Source organism: Musa acuminata, chromosome BXJ3-7 (genome assembly GCF_036884655.1).
Source record: "Musa acuminata AAA Group cultivar baxijiao chromosome BXJ3-7, Cavendish_Baxijiao_AAA, whole genome shotgun sequence".
NCBI classification, from domain to species: Eukaryota; Viridiplantae; Streptophyta; class Magnoliopsida; order Zingiberales; family Musaceae; genus Musa; species Musa acuminata.
Genome location: NC_088355.1, coordinates 6,779,964 through 6,795,564, shown reverse-complemented (window position 1 = coordinate 6,795,564; position 15,601 = coordinate 6,779,964). Strand labels below are relative to the sequence as shown.

Sequence of the window (15,601 nt, the reverse complement as noted above, 5' to 3'; positions counted from 1 at the left end):
GGCCCCGACATGTTGTATAGTCCCATGGACCTCTCTTCATCAAGCAAGCTCTATGACACGCAGTTGTATAGTCCTTTGACTCCTTTTCAATCACAACCTTATTTCCAGCTGTCATAACACGTGCCGCCTACAACTACTATCTTCCCCGCTTCACAGGACATGTAAAGGGTCGATCTCATCACGGAAGCTTCGCTTTCCCATCATGTCCGCATGCACCATTGCACAAATCTCCAGCTCAATCCATCACATTTTAGTCCGCATCTTACAGCAGTACACGGTTAAAGAAAACGACCAAAGTACAATAACAATAATAATTATCCCAAACATCTTAATCAAGTATCGTCTTGATCTGTTGCCCGTTTCGTGGTAATTATAGTGACACCGGTCGGTGTAATGATGCAGAGTGAGAGAAAGGGCTCGGTCTAAGGGATGGTCCACTTCCAGATCTTGACTCGGAGCTTGACTTTGCAGGCGGCGGTGGGGGAGGACACCGCCGGCGCCGCCTTCCCCTTGGGGACGCCCACGTCGATCCCCTCGCACCGAACCTGGATCCTCATTTTCTTCGTCTTCCAACCTCCCATCTTTACCCCCACCTTGGTGTCCACATCGATCTCCAGCGGCAGCCTCGTCTTCTTTTTCAGATCCGACACGGCCGTCGAGTCCAGCGTCTGGCCGCCGGGGGCCGACAGCGCCGCGGCGAGTAGGGTGGCGTTCTTCGCTTCCTGGATGAAGGCGGGGAAGGACCCGTCGCCGACGTCGACCCCGCCGGAGAAGACGGAGATGGAGGCCGCGTCGTAGAGGTAGACGATCTTGCGGTTGGGGTTGAAGGCGGTGAGGTTGAGTTCGAGGCGGGAGGTGAGCTGGCCGGCGCCGGAGACGTCGAAGGCGGAGAATCGGAGGCCGTCTACCTCGAAGGTTGGGCGGCGGGGGCGGTAGATGACGTAAAAGATGCCGGCGGCAATGGCGGCGAGGAAGACGAAGGCGACGATGATGAGGGAGAGCCAGAGGCAGCAGGAGCAGCAGCAGCCCCGGCGGCGGCGGGGCGGCGGCGGCAGCTTTCGGGGCTGCGGGCGGTAGGCCTGGCGGGTGGCACCGTACGTCTGGCCCTTGGATGGCGGGAAGGAGGGCGGCCTCCCTCCGCCGCCACTGTTGTTGGCGCTGGGAGGTTGCGGGTTAGGCTTCGCGGAAGGGTAGACTCGGTCCGCCATTGCCACCCTCCTCCTCGCTCCGCTCCTAAGGATGTCGAGATATGGTTAAGGTTATAGCGAGGCCAAAGCGAGAACTAATGAAGGAGAAAAGAAGAAACGTGACGGAGGAGGAGAAGAAGAAGAAGAAGAAGAGCAGCAGCAGCAGAAAGCTAGCGCACCGGCCCACCGCATTTGGCATCACACGAGCTCTTTCCTCAAACCATAACAGTCGTCCGATCACGATCACACGGTTTATAACTACCTACCTGTGCTTTACGATCCGTGCTACGTGGTTTGCGTTTAGCTAAGACACTCGTCCGATTACGATCCTACGGCCAGTAGTTGACGAAGCAGAGCCCCAAGATTCGCGCTCCCCATCGACATTATGAACATGGGGTATAGTCGAAGTTATTATTATTCTCATGACGAGAATGAAGCCATAAAAGAAGGAAATGAAGAGGATGGACAATTATTTAGACGAGGAATTGACGGGAATCACAAAGCGAATGATGAGGACATGGACGGTGGTGATCATAGGGTGTTAGAGTTGTGGCTTAACTTGCACAGGTTGCAACCACTAACCATATCTGTCAACCCTAACTCAACATTTTGGTGACGACAAGTATGATCTCTTCTAAAAGCTTAAAATCTGGGATTAAATATTTATTTTTGTTGTTTGGAGAATTAACCATCTCGTCTTAATTATGATTAATTGCATTTTTATGAAATAATTATTAGGTTAAGTAGTATGTAAATAAAATTTCTGAAATTGGTAAAGATTTATAAATAAAAAATATAATTGTGTTTATTCTATGAATTATTGAAGTCCATCAATCCGTCCGAATAAATTTTCTAGCACCCGTCCATTGGAGCAAGAGAGTTCTCATTGTTGTTTTTGATAGTCCTCGGACCATTTTTCATTTTGATTTCTTTAAAATATATAGATAGTTATTTAAGATAAAAGATGTTCCAGTAATTTGATCTGTGTTATTTTCTACTATGTCTCTTTGCATCAGGCTAATTATAGATTAGCTCTCATATCTTTAGCATCTCGATCTCTACATTTAAAAATTTTATATTGAATACCTTATAATTATGAAAGAGACATAGCAATATCATCAGTTTTATCGATAAAAGATATAGCGCATATATAACAATGACAAGAAAATGATAGATAAAAATATATTTTTAATGTCCCAATTATATTTTCTTTTATTATGTCATAATTAAAATTTCATAGTCCACCATTATGGTAGCACTGTCACGTCGCAAGTGCCCACTCTCGACGACAGTAAGGTTGAGCCCTAAGTTCCTCGAGATGTTTCTTATACTGACATACTCTAAGGTTAAGGGGCTGAAGGTAGGGAAGGGGGCGTTCGAGTGTACAGTATGCCTCAACGAGTTTGATGACGCTGAGGAGCTTCGCCTCCTCCCTTGTTGCAACCACATCTTCCACTTGGATTGTATTGATGTCTGGCTTGTCTCTCACGTAACTTGTCTCGTTTACTGTACAAACCTCACTGAGCAAGCCATCAACAACAACCTCAACATGCTTCCTGTAGCCACCGTTACTACAAATGCGATAGGTCTTCAACTCGAAACCGCAGTCCCGCCATAGGATTATGTTACCATCATTGTGGACCCACAACGATGGTGATAAACAAGGAGCGGAAGAAGACAGCCACAAAATTGCTAGGATTAGAAGCCAAAGGCAAGTGGCCTAATCACGATCCTAGCAGCAATCGACGAAGCTCCCACACTCTCATTCAACTAGACATTCCGAGGTTCGATCGACGGAGGACATCAATCGGTATACTCTTCGCTTGTTGCTCTCCCTCATCTTTCTTCTCTAGCACTGTTCTGCATTTGCATCGAAGGGAGGTGAGGCATCTGCATTGACATCGTGTCACTCTGTATCTATGTCAATCGGACATAAGGCCTTTGCCAAATCTCACACCAATGCAAATGTAGAGTAACGCTAATGTGGTTATAGAACTACATAGAGTGACCATCGTTCTCGTCCTCTTCTTCCTCTCCTTTTGCCTCACCTCCTGTAGTCGCTCTCCCTCCTCTTCCTCCTTCCCATATAAGAAGTCACAAAGTCTCTTAATCTCCACTGTTGTCGCAGTCGTCGCCCTCACCTCGATCGTCAATACTCAAATCGACATCGACAAGGTCGATCATCGAATCGTTCTCGTCGATCACCACTACAACAACCACCTATAGCCCCTAATAACATCATCATCCGTCATCATCATAATAGTTGACTAAAAATTTTTAATTAATACATAACAAATGAAAACATAATTAGGACATTAAAATTATATTTTTATCCATTACGTTAGGATAGATAAAGTTAAATATTTTTTATAACTATAGAGATTCAAATATATTTTTTTTAAATCTATGGATTAAGATACTAAAGAGATTAATTATAAAGATAAGATACTAAAAAAATCTAATTATAGAAATAATATATATTTAGTCCCTCTACATCTTTTTAGAAAAATATCCTTTTCTTTCTGCAACGTTTTTTCCATGTCATACATGCAAACATACGGTCCATATCGAGAATGGCCTTCATGTTGGATGATGAAGGAAAAAACGAAAAGGTAGAAGTGCCATTGGGTCATCATCTCCATCTGCTCTTCTTAGGCTTATTATTGTCATTAGAAAAATGTCATATCAACACTTCTACAACCATTTTCTTTTGATTACTTTCTTTCATGCATTATGGTAATTAACGTCATATTTGATCGTTGATTTGACTTAGTAAAACTAATTCCAGACTTGTGTGATGATACTATCACCACCGTAAGAGAGTAGGAATTTTATTTTTTTTGTATCTTATCCCTTGTGCTACTTAATTCGAGCGTGTAAGATATCTATATCTCGTACGTAAAATATTATATTAGAGGATTTATTCGAATAAATTCCTGACGATCAATTTAGTACATATTTATTTGTAAGAATCATAAGTATTCATTTAATATATTGAATAAAATCATTTTATACTGTATATAGACAACAGACTCTTCGATGATTTACATGACATGTCCGATAGGCACTAATAGAATCCTATGTGTTGAATCCCAATTAATAAAAATAGTAATCGTATTAATCAAGAAAATCTCAACAAATGCATGAAAATAAAATAGTAAACATAAAACAAATGAAGCATTGATACTCCCAATATTTCTCATTTAATCTCACAAACTCTCTGAATCTCTTCGTCATTTGATCATTTTCGAGATAAGATGGTACGTCTTTTGTATAAAGATTCATCATAATAAAATTTGATATGACGTATAATTTTATTAGTGATAAAAAATATTTAATCTTATATTAACTAAGGAGTAAGCGAATCAAGAGTTCATAACTTCGTCAAATTATTTTTATTCTCATACGTCCATTTTGAGGCTCTTAAGCTTCGAAAGGATAAAACTATATATATTTAATCTCATATTGATCAAGGAGTAAAGGAATCAAGAGTTCATAAGTTCGTCAAATTATTTTTACTCTCGAAGGTTCATTTTGAGACTCTTAAGTTTTGAAAGGATAAAATCAGTCATACTTAAAACAGATAATCTTTTGTGAGCTTATAAGGTCGTATCGATTGTTGGGTCCAGTCCATATGTAGGCTTGGACAATTGGGCCTATTGAGCCCAAATCAGTAATTAAGAGAGAAAGGGCAAAATTGGGCAGATTGCAGTGTGTGGGTGCGCACAGTGAGATTGCGCCGCAAAATAGAAAGAGAAAGATTAGGTTTCTGAGTTTTCTGCTTGACGATCGGTGGCCAAACGATGTTGATCTACAGAAAGATTATGTTTCTGAGTTTTCGACCCAAATTTTATGTGGAGAATCATTGCAGCAAACTCTACAATCCTAACGGTGTTGATCTACAGTTTACCCTCTCTAAGGTACTTTCCTGTGATATCCACTCTGTGAGACCTAGAATTCTCTTTTGAGGAGATCCATCCTACGTGATGAAGAAAGATTTGGTCTCACTATGTGATTGATTTATTGCTCTATTGTTTATACTGTGCTGATTGATATTAGCATTTTGATATCAAGTTGGTATTTTGATGAGGAACCTATTTTGATACACAAAGAGGGAAAAGAATTATTCCGCATTAACAGGTTTCTTCCCAACACCGATGACAACTAAATATTGACTTATCAATTAGATATCTTAAAAATTAATTTTTTTTTATTTTAATTAAGATAATATATGATACAATATTCCAACAGATCAAACCATACGCTGAAACCACATTGTAGCACAACTGCTACGTTTCCTGGCAAAAGGCATATCAGAAAGACTTCACCACAAAGAAATGGAATAATTGTTTTCGGTTCTCACCTAATTAATATTTTGGGCACAACTTGTCCTGAAGTAATAGAAATATTATGTTAATGGTAGTAAGTTGAGCATGCGTTGGTCCCACACCACCACAAAAATGAGTTTTTTTTTTTTTTTGTGTGGCTCCTGCCAGTATGAGATTCCAAGAGGATCAATATAGATAATATTATTTTTAAATATTTAAAAAATTATTTTTGTGATTTGAATCTTGATCTATTAAGTCGTAAAAGAATAATTTTATCGAAAATCCGCCCATAAGTGAATCTATTATAAATACCATCTCAAAAAGTCATAGCATCTCAGAATTTACAATTCTGGATGCTATTTTCTCCTTAAAACCTAATCAACCTTGTTAATTTTAACAAAGTTTACCGGTTAATTATCAGTTACCTTCTTTAAATTTACATGAGAGATTTTATTTTTCATAAAGTTTCAAAAAGATTCAAAGTTAGGATCTTTCTTTGAAAAAGATTAACTAAATTTACTGTTAATTCGAGCAAAGTTTACTGGTCAATTAGCATAACAATTATCTTCTCTAAATCCATAAGATATTTTACAGTTTTTTAAAAGATCAAAAGAATACAAATTAGGATTTTTCTTTTTTTTTCTTGTGAAGAAGATGAAATAAAAGATGCGACATGTGATTCAACATGAATTCACTACACTCCATCTCTAATCGTAGCTGTCACACCTTCCTCGATCACAACAGCTTCACTGTGCTCTTTATCTCAGTAGCGAGACCAGAGAGATGAAACAGTGGATGGTCTCCTAATGTTTCACTTTAATGGTTATTTTTTCTCTCTCTTCTGGAGCTGCAGTGGTGGAATGAGTGCCTTGATGTGAAGTACAGGCACCAGATAAGACCTCGGCTGCAGCATCAAGAAGAAAGAACAGTAATGTGGTGAGGCAGGCATCCCATGCTGCAAAAGATGTGGGTAGCAGCCATGATTACAGACACGTATGTAGGCTCATGGATAAACAATATATGAACAGTGTATCTATGATCTGGCTGTTCTTCACACATGATTTTTGTTAGTATACTTGCAAAGCAATGTGGTGGAATTCTTTTTCTTTAAAGTAATGTGTAGGTGTAACACATTGGACATAAAGAGATACCCCAAAAATGTAGCAAACTATCACAGTGGATGGCAGAGCAAAATGTTGCCCACACACAAACAATAAACATACAACATTCAGTAAATACAGTGCCATTAATTACAGATGCTAAAAAAGGATGTGCTTCGGAGCTTCATGGTGATAATGTTCCTGACATGCTGCCCAAATAACAAGGGTTTTTGAAATCTGACAGCTCTAAATACATGTTATAGATGCATATTCTGGAGAACTTGTGCCACAAACTGCTTGAGGTGATCTGATGGACCCATTCTTTAGGTTCTTCCAAAGTGATGCAAGTAGCCGAAGCATGCTGTACCATTCTTCATAAGATTCATTTCGCCCCGTCAAAGGCGATGCAAGTAGCCGAGGCATATTGTACCATTCTTCATTCTTCAGAATGTCTTCTTGCTCCTCCTTGGATTCTTGGTTCTTTTTGTTCACAAGTGATTGATGCAAGTAGCCGAAGCAAGTTGCATCAACATTCAAAAGATTCTGGCCACCTCGTCAAAGTGATGCAAGTAGCTGATGTTGATTACTATTCGTCTTCTTTAGATAAATCAACCCAACTCTCTTTTGGCATGATTCCCTACCATGTGCCTGGTAAAACAGGAGAAACCACAAGATGAACTTCATGAAAAGTATAGCTTGAATAGGAAGGATATTAAAACCTGACCTCACAATACGGGAGAAAGATGCTCTACTATCCCAAAGACCATCATCGACACCACCTGTTATGCTCTGCAAGGAATTTAAAGGTTATGGGAAGCAGAATAATAATTCCAAGTGTTGTTAGTGAAATAAGAATAATAATAATGATGACAATAGCGATAGAAATCAAGTTACCAGTTCTCTCTCTTTATCTATCTTTAAAATAGTTGTTGAGGATGGACCTCATAAAGTTGTTCCTTTGTAACATGAGAAACTATGATTCAAATCATACCCTATATAATAAAAGTGACAATCAACTAAGAATTCTGATAATTCCTTACTCTAATTTAAACCCATCTCCCACTATAAAAAAAAGCACCCACTGCAGCATAGTTGCTCCAACCAACTCAAGAAAAATGCTGCTTCATCCACAGTCTTTCTAATTCTCCTCCCTCTTAGTCTTCCCCTTCAACCTTCATCTCCACCTGTTTCCAAACACTCCATCCATCGGCTACCACTCGCTAGTTCAACCGGATAATACTACCATTTGACTATGGTCTCGCTTTTGTACGTCTCTTGTATCATCTCACTCCTGCTGCAGGCTGGCTTGGCTTCAAAGACCAGGCATTTCAAGTGGGAGGTGGGTTACATGTATGCGTCGCCGGACTGCGAGGAGAAGATTCTACTTGGGATCAACGGCCAGTTCCCTGGACCGACCATCCGCGCCAAGGCCGGCGACACCATCCATGTCGAGCTGAAGAACGCCCTTCACACCGAGGGAGTTGTCATCCACTGGCATGGCATCAGACAGGTTAGTAAAACAGTGAAACCCTAGCTAGCTGCATGAAGGAGAAAGAAACATACCTTCATTTCATGCGTTCATGTCCTTGCTATTATGCTTACAAATGTGCATGTCACTGGCTGCAACCAGTATGGAACACCATGGGCTGATGGAACAGCTTCCATCTCACAGTGCGCCATCAATCCTGAAGAGACTTATGTTTACAGATTTCAGGTCGATAAGGTAACTCATCTCCTTATCATTCCTCAGATTAGTCTCTCACGTATCATGCAGCTGCATCTGTATTTACTCTATTTATTTGCCTTCACCAAAAAAAAAAAAGTTTTTTTTTTCTTTCAGAAACAAAAGTTACTTCATTTATTACCAAAAGCGACCATTATTTTTTTTGACTTGATGACCGTGCAAATAGGCAGGAACATATTTCTATCACGGGCATTACGGGATGCAGAGGGCGGCAGGGCTGTACGGGTCTTTGATAGTGGAAGTGGCCGACGGGGAGGAGGAGCCCTTCCACTACGACGGAGAGTTCAACCTATTGTTGAGCGACTGGTATCACCAGAGCATATATGACCAAATGGTGGGACTCTCTTCCAAACCCTTTCGATGGATTGGAGAACCCCAGGTAAGTGATGCATCATTTAGCCTTGAAAATGACTCATCTATTCATCTCCACTATGCTACTGTGATCTCCGATAAGAAACGTAAAGCTAAACCTCAATTGTCGTTCTTCAATTGGCTAGATTAATGATACCATCCTGCCTTAGTGTTTCGTGCGTGGTTCTGGTCTGTCGACCTTTCGACAGGCACCTATTGCTCCACCCAAAACCCATCATCACAGGTACTGTCAGCTTTTTCGGTACTCGTTAGTCCAAGTTATCCTTTGACTACAACAACATTTAAAACTAGAACAATTGAGAACCACATAGCACGAGGAAAAAGCAGTTGCTCTAAAAAAATTGCATAAATTGACACTTAGCAAATATAATCGTCGATTTCAAGAACTGCCTCACCTTTTTAATTAGCACGCGGAGATGGGCATCTGAAGCTGTCCGGAGAAGTAGGCCACCATCTGTCGCAAACGATCATTCAGATTATAAGATCATCAGTGAAAGAACGAACAGAAATTTTGAGTGCCCACCTAATAATGTTCAGCAGTTTAAACACACCTGCCATTGAGTAGTTGGACTCCACTGGGGAGGACGAATGAGTGATGGTTGACTTGGCCTGAGAACCGAGATAGATGGCTTAGCTGCAACGAGGCAATGTACACAGACAGACCAATGGTAAAAGCAACATGTGAGGAAGAGAATGGACCACATGTCATCCAAATTGCACCACCTTTTGAATTATTAAAGCAGCTAAGACAGTGACTCACTGATGGAGAAACACTTAACATTCTTACCTTATAAGTGGTGTCCTGCCACGGATCAAAAAGAACTCTTTAGAACAAAACTGTGAAAGCTTCCAGCACGATAAGTTATGGAATCTTCTGTTGTGTTCCCGCTCATTTGGCTTGTTGTTGGATGCAGTCACTGTTGATCAATGGGAGGGGGCAGTACAACTGCTCGCTGGCCGCACATCTGATGGAGGGATCAAGCACATGCAAGTTAACAAGCAAAGATTGTGCACCAGTTGTGCTCCGTGTGCTTCCAGGCAAGACATATAGGCTGAGAGTTACAAGCACCACCTCGCTGTCATCTCTCAATCTGGCCATTGGCGTAAGTAAACCATCAATACTTTACAAGCTTAAATTTCATTTCTCGATTTGTTATGCTTTCCATCTAGGATACTAATCTCTAAGTAAGAACACCAAGGAACTCTGGTGACAACCTCCCTCTACACCAAGATATGAACTAGGTAGGTTCAACTCTAAGAGCCCACAATAGGCATCTAGAAATGCATTGGTAGAATACATAAGAGCCCTTTATTGAATTCTAAACTATGATAAATGCAAGCACCGACGTGAGAGAAAACCAAACATAAAAGACGACATACCAGACATCATGTAGTTCCAACTGGTTTAAGTTTAATTTGATAGTGATCAGCATGAAAACAGACATATGAACACAATGTTAGAACTTTAATGAAGTGTTCACAAGCCATTTATTCAGTCAATTGTTGCAACTAAACAGCCCAAACATGGAAATTCTTATATTATTTGGATAGTTGACCATCATTTCTTTTAAGCAAGTCATGTCACCCCTGAAAGGAACAAAAGAGAATAATGGATGGCTCCTAAAGTTGCAGAAGAGGATACGAAGATTAGATGCTTGGTAATGGTTCTTCATATGACCATGTGATACAGCCTAAAAACAAAAGAATAGTTTGATGGAAGAAAACTGAAATTCCCTATATATGATCAGCAGACTAAGCTATATATTTAGTAATAAGGTTAAAAGGAATAGTTAATGAAATGCTAACTATACCTTTGGGAAAAACTGATGCTGCACAGGATGCCCTGAATAGCTTACGGTATATAGGTATAGCAACAGCTTAGCAGGAATAAAATCATTGCATGAAAAATGACAGTTTCCAGAACAAGAGCCTTATCCACAAACACTGTTCAGGTAAAAACCAAAGACTATTGCTGAAATATTAAGCAAAAAAATAGTCCATACTGTGGATCTCACATTATTTAGTACCCATACAGACATCAGGACACTGTATTTGCCTGTACTGCAATATGCTCCAGATAATTTTTTCCTCGGTATCCTAAAATTCTACTTCTTCTAACAGTATTTCTATTTATCTATTATCATAAGGAGATAATATATTGTGCGGCAAATAAAAACAATCATGTCCTATGTCATGGTTGCAATTGTCTTGTATGCAGAATCACAAGATGATGGTGGTGGAAGCAGATGGCAACTATGTTGAACCATTCATTGTCGATGATATGGACGTATATTCAGGTGAAAGCTACTCAGTACTCGTCAACACAGACCAGAATCCATCATCAAACTATTGGCTTTCTGTTGGTGTCAGGGGAAGGAAACCCAATACCCAACCTGCTTTAGCTATCATAAATTACCAACCTAATTCCCCATCTAAGTTACCTGAATCTAGTCCTCCAGTTACGCCCGAATGGAATGACTATAACCACAGCAAGTCATTCTCTAGAAAAATCCTAGCCCGACAAGGCACACCAAAGCCCCCATTATATGCTGAACAGAAGATTGCCCTGCTCAACACACAAAACAAAATCAATGGTTATATCAAATGGTCTATCAACAACGTCTCATTAGCTCTTCCTCCCACTCCTTATTTAGGGTCCATGAGATATCATTTGAAGAATGCATTTGATCCTAGCAAGCCACCTGATAACTTCCCCTCAGATTATGATGTGATGAAACCTCCTAAAAATCCTAATTCGACACAAAGTAGTAATGCATATGTGATCCAGTTTAACAGCACAGTTGATGTAATTCTTCAAAATGCAAATGCCCTCGCTGACAATGTCAGCGAAATACATCCATGGCACTTGCATGGGCATGATTTCTGGGTGCTAGGATATGGGGATGAAAGGTTTGAAGAGAAGGATGCGTCGCAGTTTAATCTAAAGAATCCTCCACTCAGAAACACAGTAGTGATCTTTCCTTATGGTTGGACAGCAATAAGGTTTGTAGCAGACAATCCTGGAGTTTGGGCATTTCATTGCCATATAGAACCACATTTACACATGGGCATGGGTGTAATCTTTGCTGAAGGTGTTGACCATGTAAGAAGGATACCAAAAGATGCTATAACTTGTGGGATGACGGCAAAGAAGTTAATGAACAACGGCCTCCCATAGTAGGTCTCCCTGACGATTCATATGTTCCCATTATTTTGAGGTTGAGCAATCAGACTGTGCAATTTAAGAATGTAACTTTCAAGAACAGCAAACAATGTGGGCATCGTTGGGAATCAGATTAGTGGTTTATCTGATACAACTAATGTGCATGTGGAATATGAAGTACTTAAGTTAATCCAAAGGAAATGAACAGGTCCATAAGGTAATGCACAATAAAGGAGTAGCTTCAAAGATATTGATTAACTAGAGATGATAAGATTCCATGAAATGAGATTCAACAGACATAAGAAACAACACAGCGGTGCATAATATTCAGTCAACCTGGATTTGCAAATTTATGTCCTTAGCTAACGCATTAAAATAATGTGTAGCCGTTGATATCTAAATCTGACCATAAGCAGTAGTGCTAAATGTATTATAGTGCATAACATGGAGAGGGCTGAGTAGACATCTACCTGTAAATGGAACACACGCAAGCAATGCAATTGCTTGTCAAACAGAAGTCAATTAGAAAAATCAGAAGCTCGCATTATCTACAGATCAGAAATTCTGATAGATAAAAATTTTAAGTTCAATTTGGAATTGAAGTGCTTCCAACTCTTCATGTATTTTCTGAGAAATCCACCACACATATCTGATCATTGCCTCACCAGTATACTGAATATCTGATTATTGACATAAGCAGCCTCTTCAAGAAAGGTTTTAGGAACCTCATCAAACGAACCATCAAATGCCCGGTGTGTTTCAATTATACCTCCTTGTTGCTTCCACTTCAGCAGCCTATATTTTAAGATTCAACATCATGTCTCTTCTACTATGTCTATGAAACCCCTCTAGATGATGCGCACTCCGAATCAAAGACAGACCAGCCTTAACAAACTCAAATCAGATAATCTTAACTGTTGAACAACATTACTGAGATGTTCTCAACAATGTCTAACAAATAGAACACTAAACAGACTCCAACCAGAGCCTCTTTGCTTGGTATGCATTTGGAACAAGACTCCTAGGTCCTCATAACCATAACTATATTCTTTTGGTTTTCGTCTCTTCTAATGCATTATTTCACGAGTGGCAGCATTGGTGTCTTACACCAACTTCATTTAGGTAACTCGAAGACACAAAGAAAGCATAGCGGAACTCTTGCAAATAATAAATTAGGCTTCCAACCATCATCTTCATTTGGTGTTACTACAGCTTAAAAATTATTGGTTGTGCTTCTAGTGCATATTTTAACATGATCTCATTGGACTTCTCAACCCATGCAATATCCAAAATGTTGACATCTTTGGCAGCCACTTGAAGCTTCACAGCATTATTAACCTTGGTATCTTCGGTAGCTTACTGCAAGTAAGCCCATTGTTGAATTGCATGTCTGAGAGTGATATTTCTTCATTATTACTTTGCTTTATGTATCTTGATAAAAGAATTTAATAATTCTTCTACATTCCAAGCCTGCAACTTAAAACTACTTCTCAGTCCCCGATGTAGTACATAGCAGTTTTATGCAGTTTCATAGCATTCGCTATCTCGTCTCAATATACTAAACACAGCTTTGACAAGTAATTTTAAGAACTATTTGTGATGAAGGTTAATGCATTTGCACTAGAATCAAGTTGAAAAATACATCAAAATCGCTCTGCAATAAAGCAGTTTGATTAAACAGCTTCATATCACACATCTCAAAGATTTGAGAGTGTGTTTCAGAATACAACATCAAGAAATGTTATAAAGAAAGAGTTATCTACAGAATAAACAAGATAATTAGAACTATATACTATCTTTGACAAGGTTATGAAAAACCCATTATGATTAAGATGGCCACTTCGTGAATATCATTATACTGACTTGGAACATTGTCTATAGGCTCACTTCAAACTACAGAAATATCAGTTATTAATTTAATTAAGGTTCTGTTTCGTTTATGTACAACATCTGCTGCTAGGTATGTATGCCTCCTTCATTGTGACCAAAACAAGTTGCGAAAGGGGTGTAACAACAACAAAAACAAGGCCATAATATCTCAATTATTTAGGATCGACTACATGGATTATTTGCCATCATTGAGCTAATCAGTTAAGACCCATATTCATAATATCTGACATAGTTTTACGTTGATTGTCAGTGGCCTAATGCAATCCTTCACCTTTTTCATTTGGGCTTGGGACCGATAACACCAATATCATCAACAATAGTATTTAAGGTTGAACTAGCCAAAAACTGATACAGGTAACCAGTCTAAATTTTGAAGTTTAATCCCCGAACAAATATGAACTTTAGGTATTATATCCATTCCAGGTTGTTGGATGATTAAGAGAGAGATTGAAGAAATACTCCTCGGCCTACATAAGGAATGGAGCACACTGAAACATGCCTTGACAAGGTGAGGAGGCCCAATTGAGAGTCTATTGTCGCTTCAGCTGACAACAGAAAAGATATACAGTTTCCCTTTCTTTCCATTCTTCTTCCAATTTTTGGCCAAGATCATAACATTCTCGAGAAGAAGAGAAGCTTAGCCATAACAAGGCAGAATATGATCAACAATTTATTCCACATTCACAATGTCTGAATAGTGAATACAACAAAAAACATCTAAGATATCTTAAATTTCTTCAGTTAACGTGTATTGGTTGGTTCGAGTGTTCCACACGTTCTATACCAAAGAGGGACCGTTTCACCCTTCAAGGAAATAATTTTTCAAAAAGCAAGCAGATCATGCTTCATGGCATTTCATAAGTTTGCAATCAGGTCTTAAGCCACATCAAATCCGAAAGGGCCGATATTAAACTGTAACACAAGAGGAAGCGTAAATCTACAGACAGATGGAAAGGAAGACAAGAAAGGAAAAGGAGATGGGAGAGAATGGGACACCTCCGAGGATCTGAAACATGCGAGGAAAACAACCGCGTTCCGAGCCCTACTCCTAGGTGCATCGTCGGAACTGAGGAAAGCCGAGGAAGAGGAGATGGCCGCAGCCGCTTCCCGTACTCCGCCGAAACCGTCACCGTCGTTGTCGGAGATCCAGATATGGGAGCCAAATTCCTCTAGTAGGCGGGAGATTTCGACCGGCGATGCAGCCATATCTAGGAATGGGATGGGCGGGAGAAGTGGAGAGAACGACGGACCGTGGTCTTTACGAGCTGTCCGCAGGAAGAGGATAAGGGGGTGATAGTTCCGAGGCTCAACAGACCGCTAGGAAAAGGATCTCGACGTTATCCCGGACGTCAAGCAGAAATCAGGGAAACCAAGTGTCGTTTCACTTGATAACCAACAGTGATGTTATAAGGTCTGACAATACCTCAAAACCATGATGTTTCACCTTTCCATGTTTGAACAAGTTCTTGGATTGTTGATGTTTTGCGATGAACAACATTACCAATAAACAAATAAGGGAAAACAATCAACAGTCTAATAGAAGTCCCAAGCAGACTTGGACAGGGAAGTGTTGCAGCTACCATGACTTCATGGACGATATATTGAGATGCAATCTGAAGCTAATATGCAGAGATTAGTCATTAAAGATGACAAACGAACAAAAAAATGTCCTTATCGAGGCTGCACCATAGTAAATGACGATTAAATTCTAACCATTTCGATCCTGCTTAAAGGAGTACTCTGCATAATAACGTTTCCCAAAAAAGGAACGCAGAAGGAAATCAACATTACTTATGGCTCACTTCTTCGTGTGATGA

General features: G+C 39.8%; 2 protein-coding genes and 2 long non-coding RNA genes across 4 annotated transcripts; 1 reads left to right on the top strand and 3 right to left on the bottom strand.

The window, feature by feature from the left end:
- Nucleotides 1-229: 229 nt before the first annotated feature.
- LOC135643523 (NDR1/HIN1-like protein 6) lies at nt 230-1,565 on the bottom strand. Its single transcript, XM_065160572.1, has one exon. The coding sequence runs from the start codon at nt 1,206-1,208 to the stop codon at nt 423-425; it is 786 nt and encodes a 261-aa protein (XP_065016644.1). The 5' UTR covers nt 1,209-1,565; the 3' UTR covers nt 230-422.
- Nucleotides 1,566-6,709: 5,144 nt separating this feature from the next.
- On the bottom strand, nt 6,710-8,530 carry LOC135642081 (uncharacterized). The gene is made up of 3 exons (XR_010497864.1): nt 8,179-8,530; nt 7,340-8,106; nt 6,710-7,263 (listed from the first exon to the last, which is right to left on the bottom strand). It is a non-coding gene; the product is annotated as an uncharacterized LOC135642081 (long non-coding RNA).
- On the top strand, nt 7,868-12,025 carry LOC135642079 (L-ascorbate oxidase-like). Its single transcript, XM_065157902.1, has 5 exons — nt 7,868-8,125; nt 8,246-8,338; nt 8,526-8,738; nt 9,646-9,834; nt 10,950-12,025. Exons 1-5 carry the CDS (start codon nt 7,868-7,870, stop codon nt 11,907-11,909), a joined length of 1,713 nt encoding a protein of 570 aa, XP_065013974.1. The 3' UTR covers nt 11,910-12,025.
- On the bottom strand, nt 9,049-9,657 carry LOC135642082 (uncharacterized). The gene is made up of 3 exons (XR_010497865.1): nt 9,519-9,657; nt 9,283-9,340; nt 9,049-9,185 (listed from the first exon to the last, which is right to left on the bottom strand). It is a non-coding gene; the product is annotated as an uncharacterized LOC135642082 (long non-coding RNA).
- Nucleotides 12,026-15,601: the final 3,576 nt, after the last annotated feature.

Bases quoted from the DNA above. Each gene is read 5' to 3' on its own strand.
- LOC135643523 (XM_065160572.1), bottom strand. From the start codon at position 1,208: ATGGCGGACCGAGTCTACCCTTCCGCGAAGCCTAACCCGCAACCTCCC.
- LOC135642079 (XM_065157902.1), top strand. From the start codon at position 7,868: ATGGTCTCGCTTTTGTACGTCTCTTGTATCATCTCACTCCTGCTGCAG. The intron at 8,126-8,245 runs GTTAGTAAAACA...GGCTGCAACCAG, and splicing joins ACTGGCATGGCATCAGACAG to TATGGAACACCATGGGCTGA. The intron at 9,835-10,949 runs GTAAGTAAACCA...TCTTGTATGCAG, and splicing joins CTCTCAATCTGGCCATTGGC to AATCACAAGATGATGGTGGT.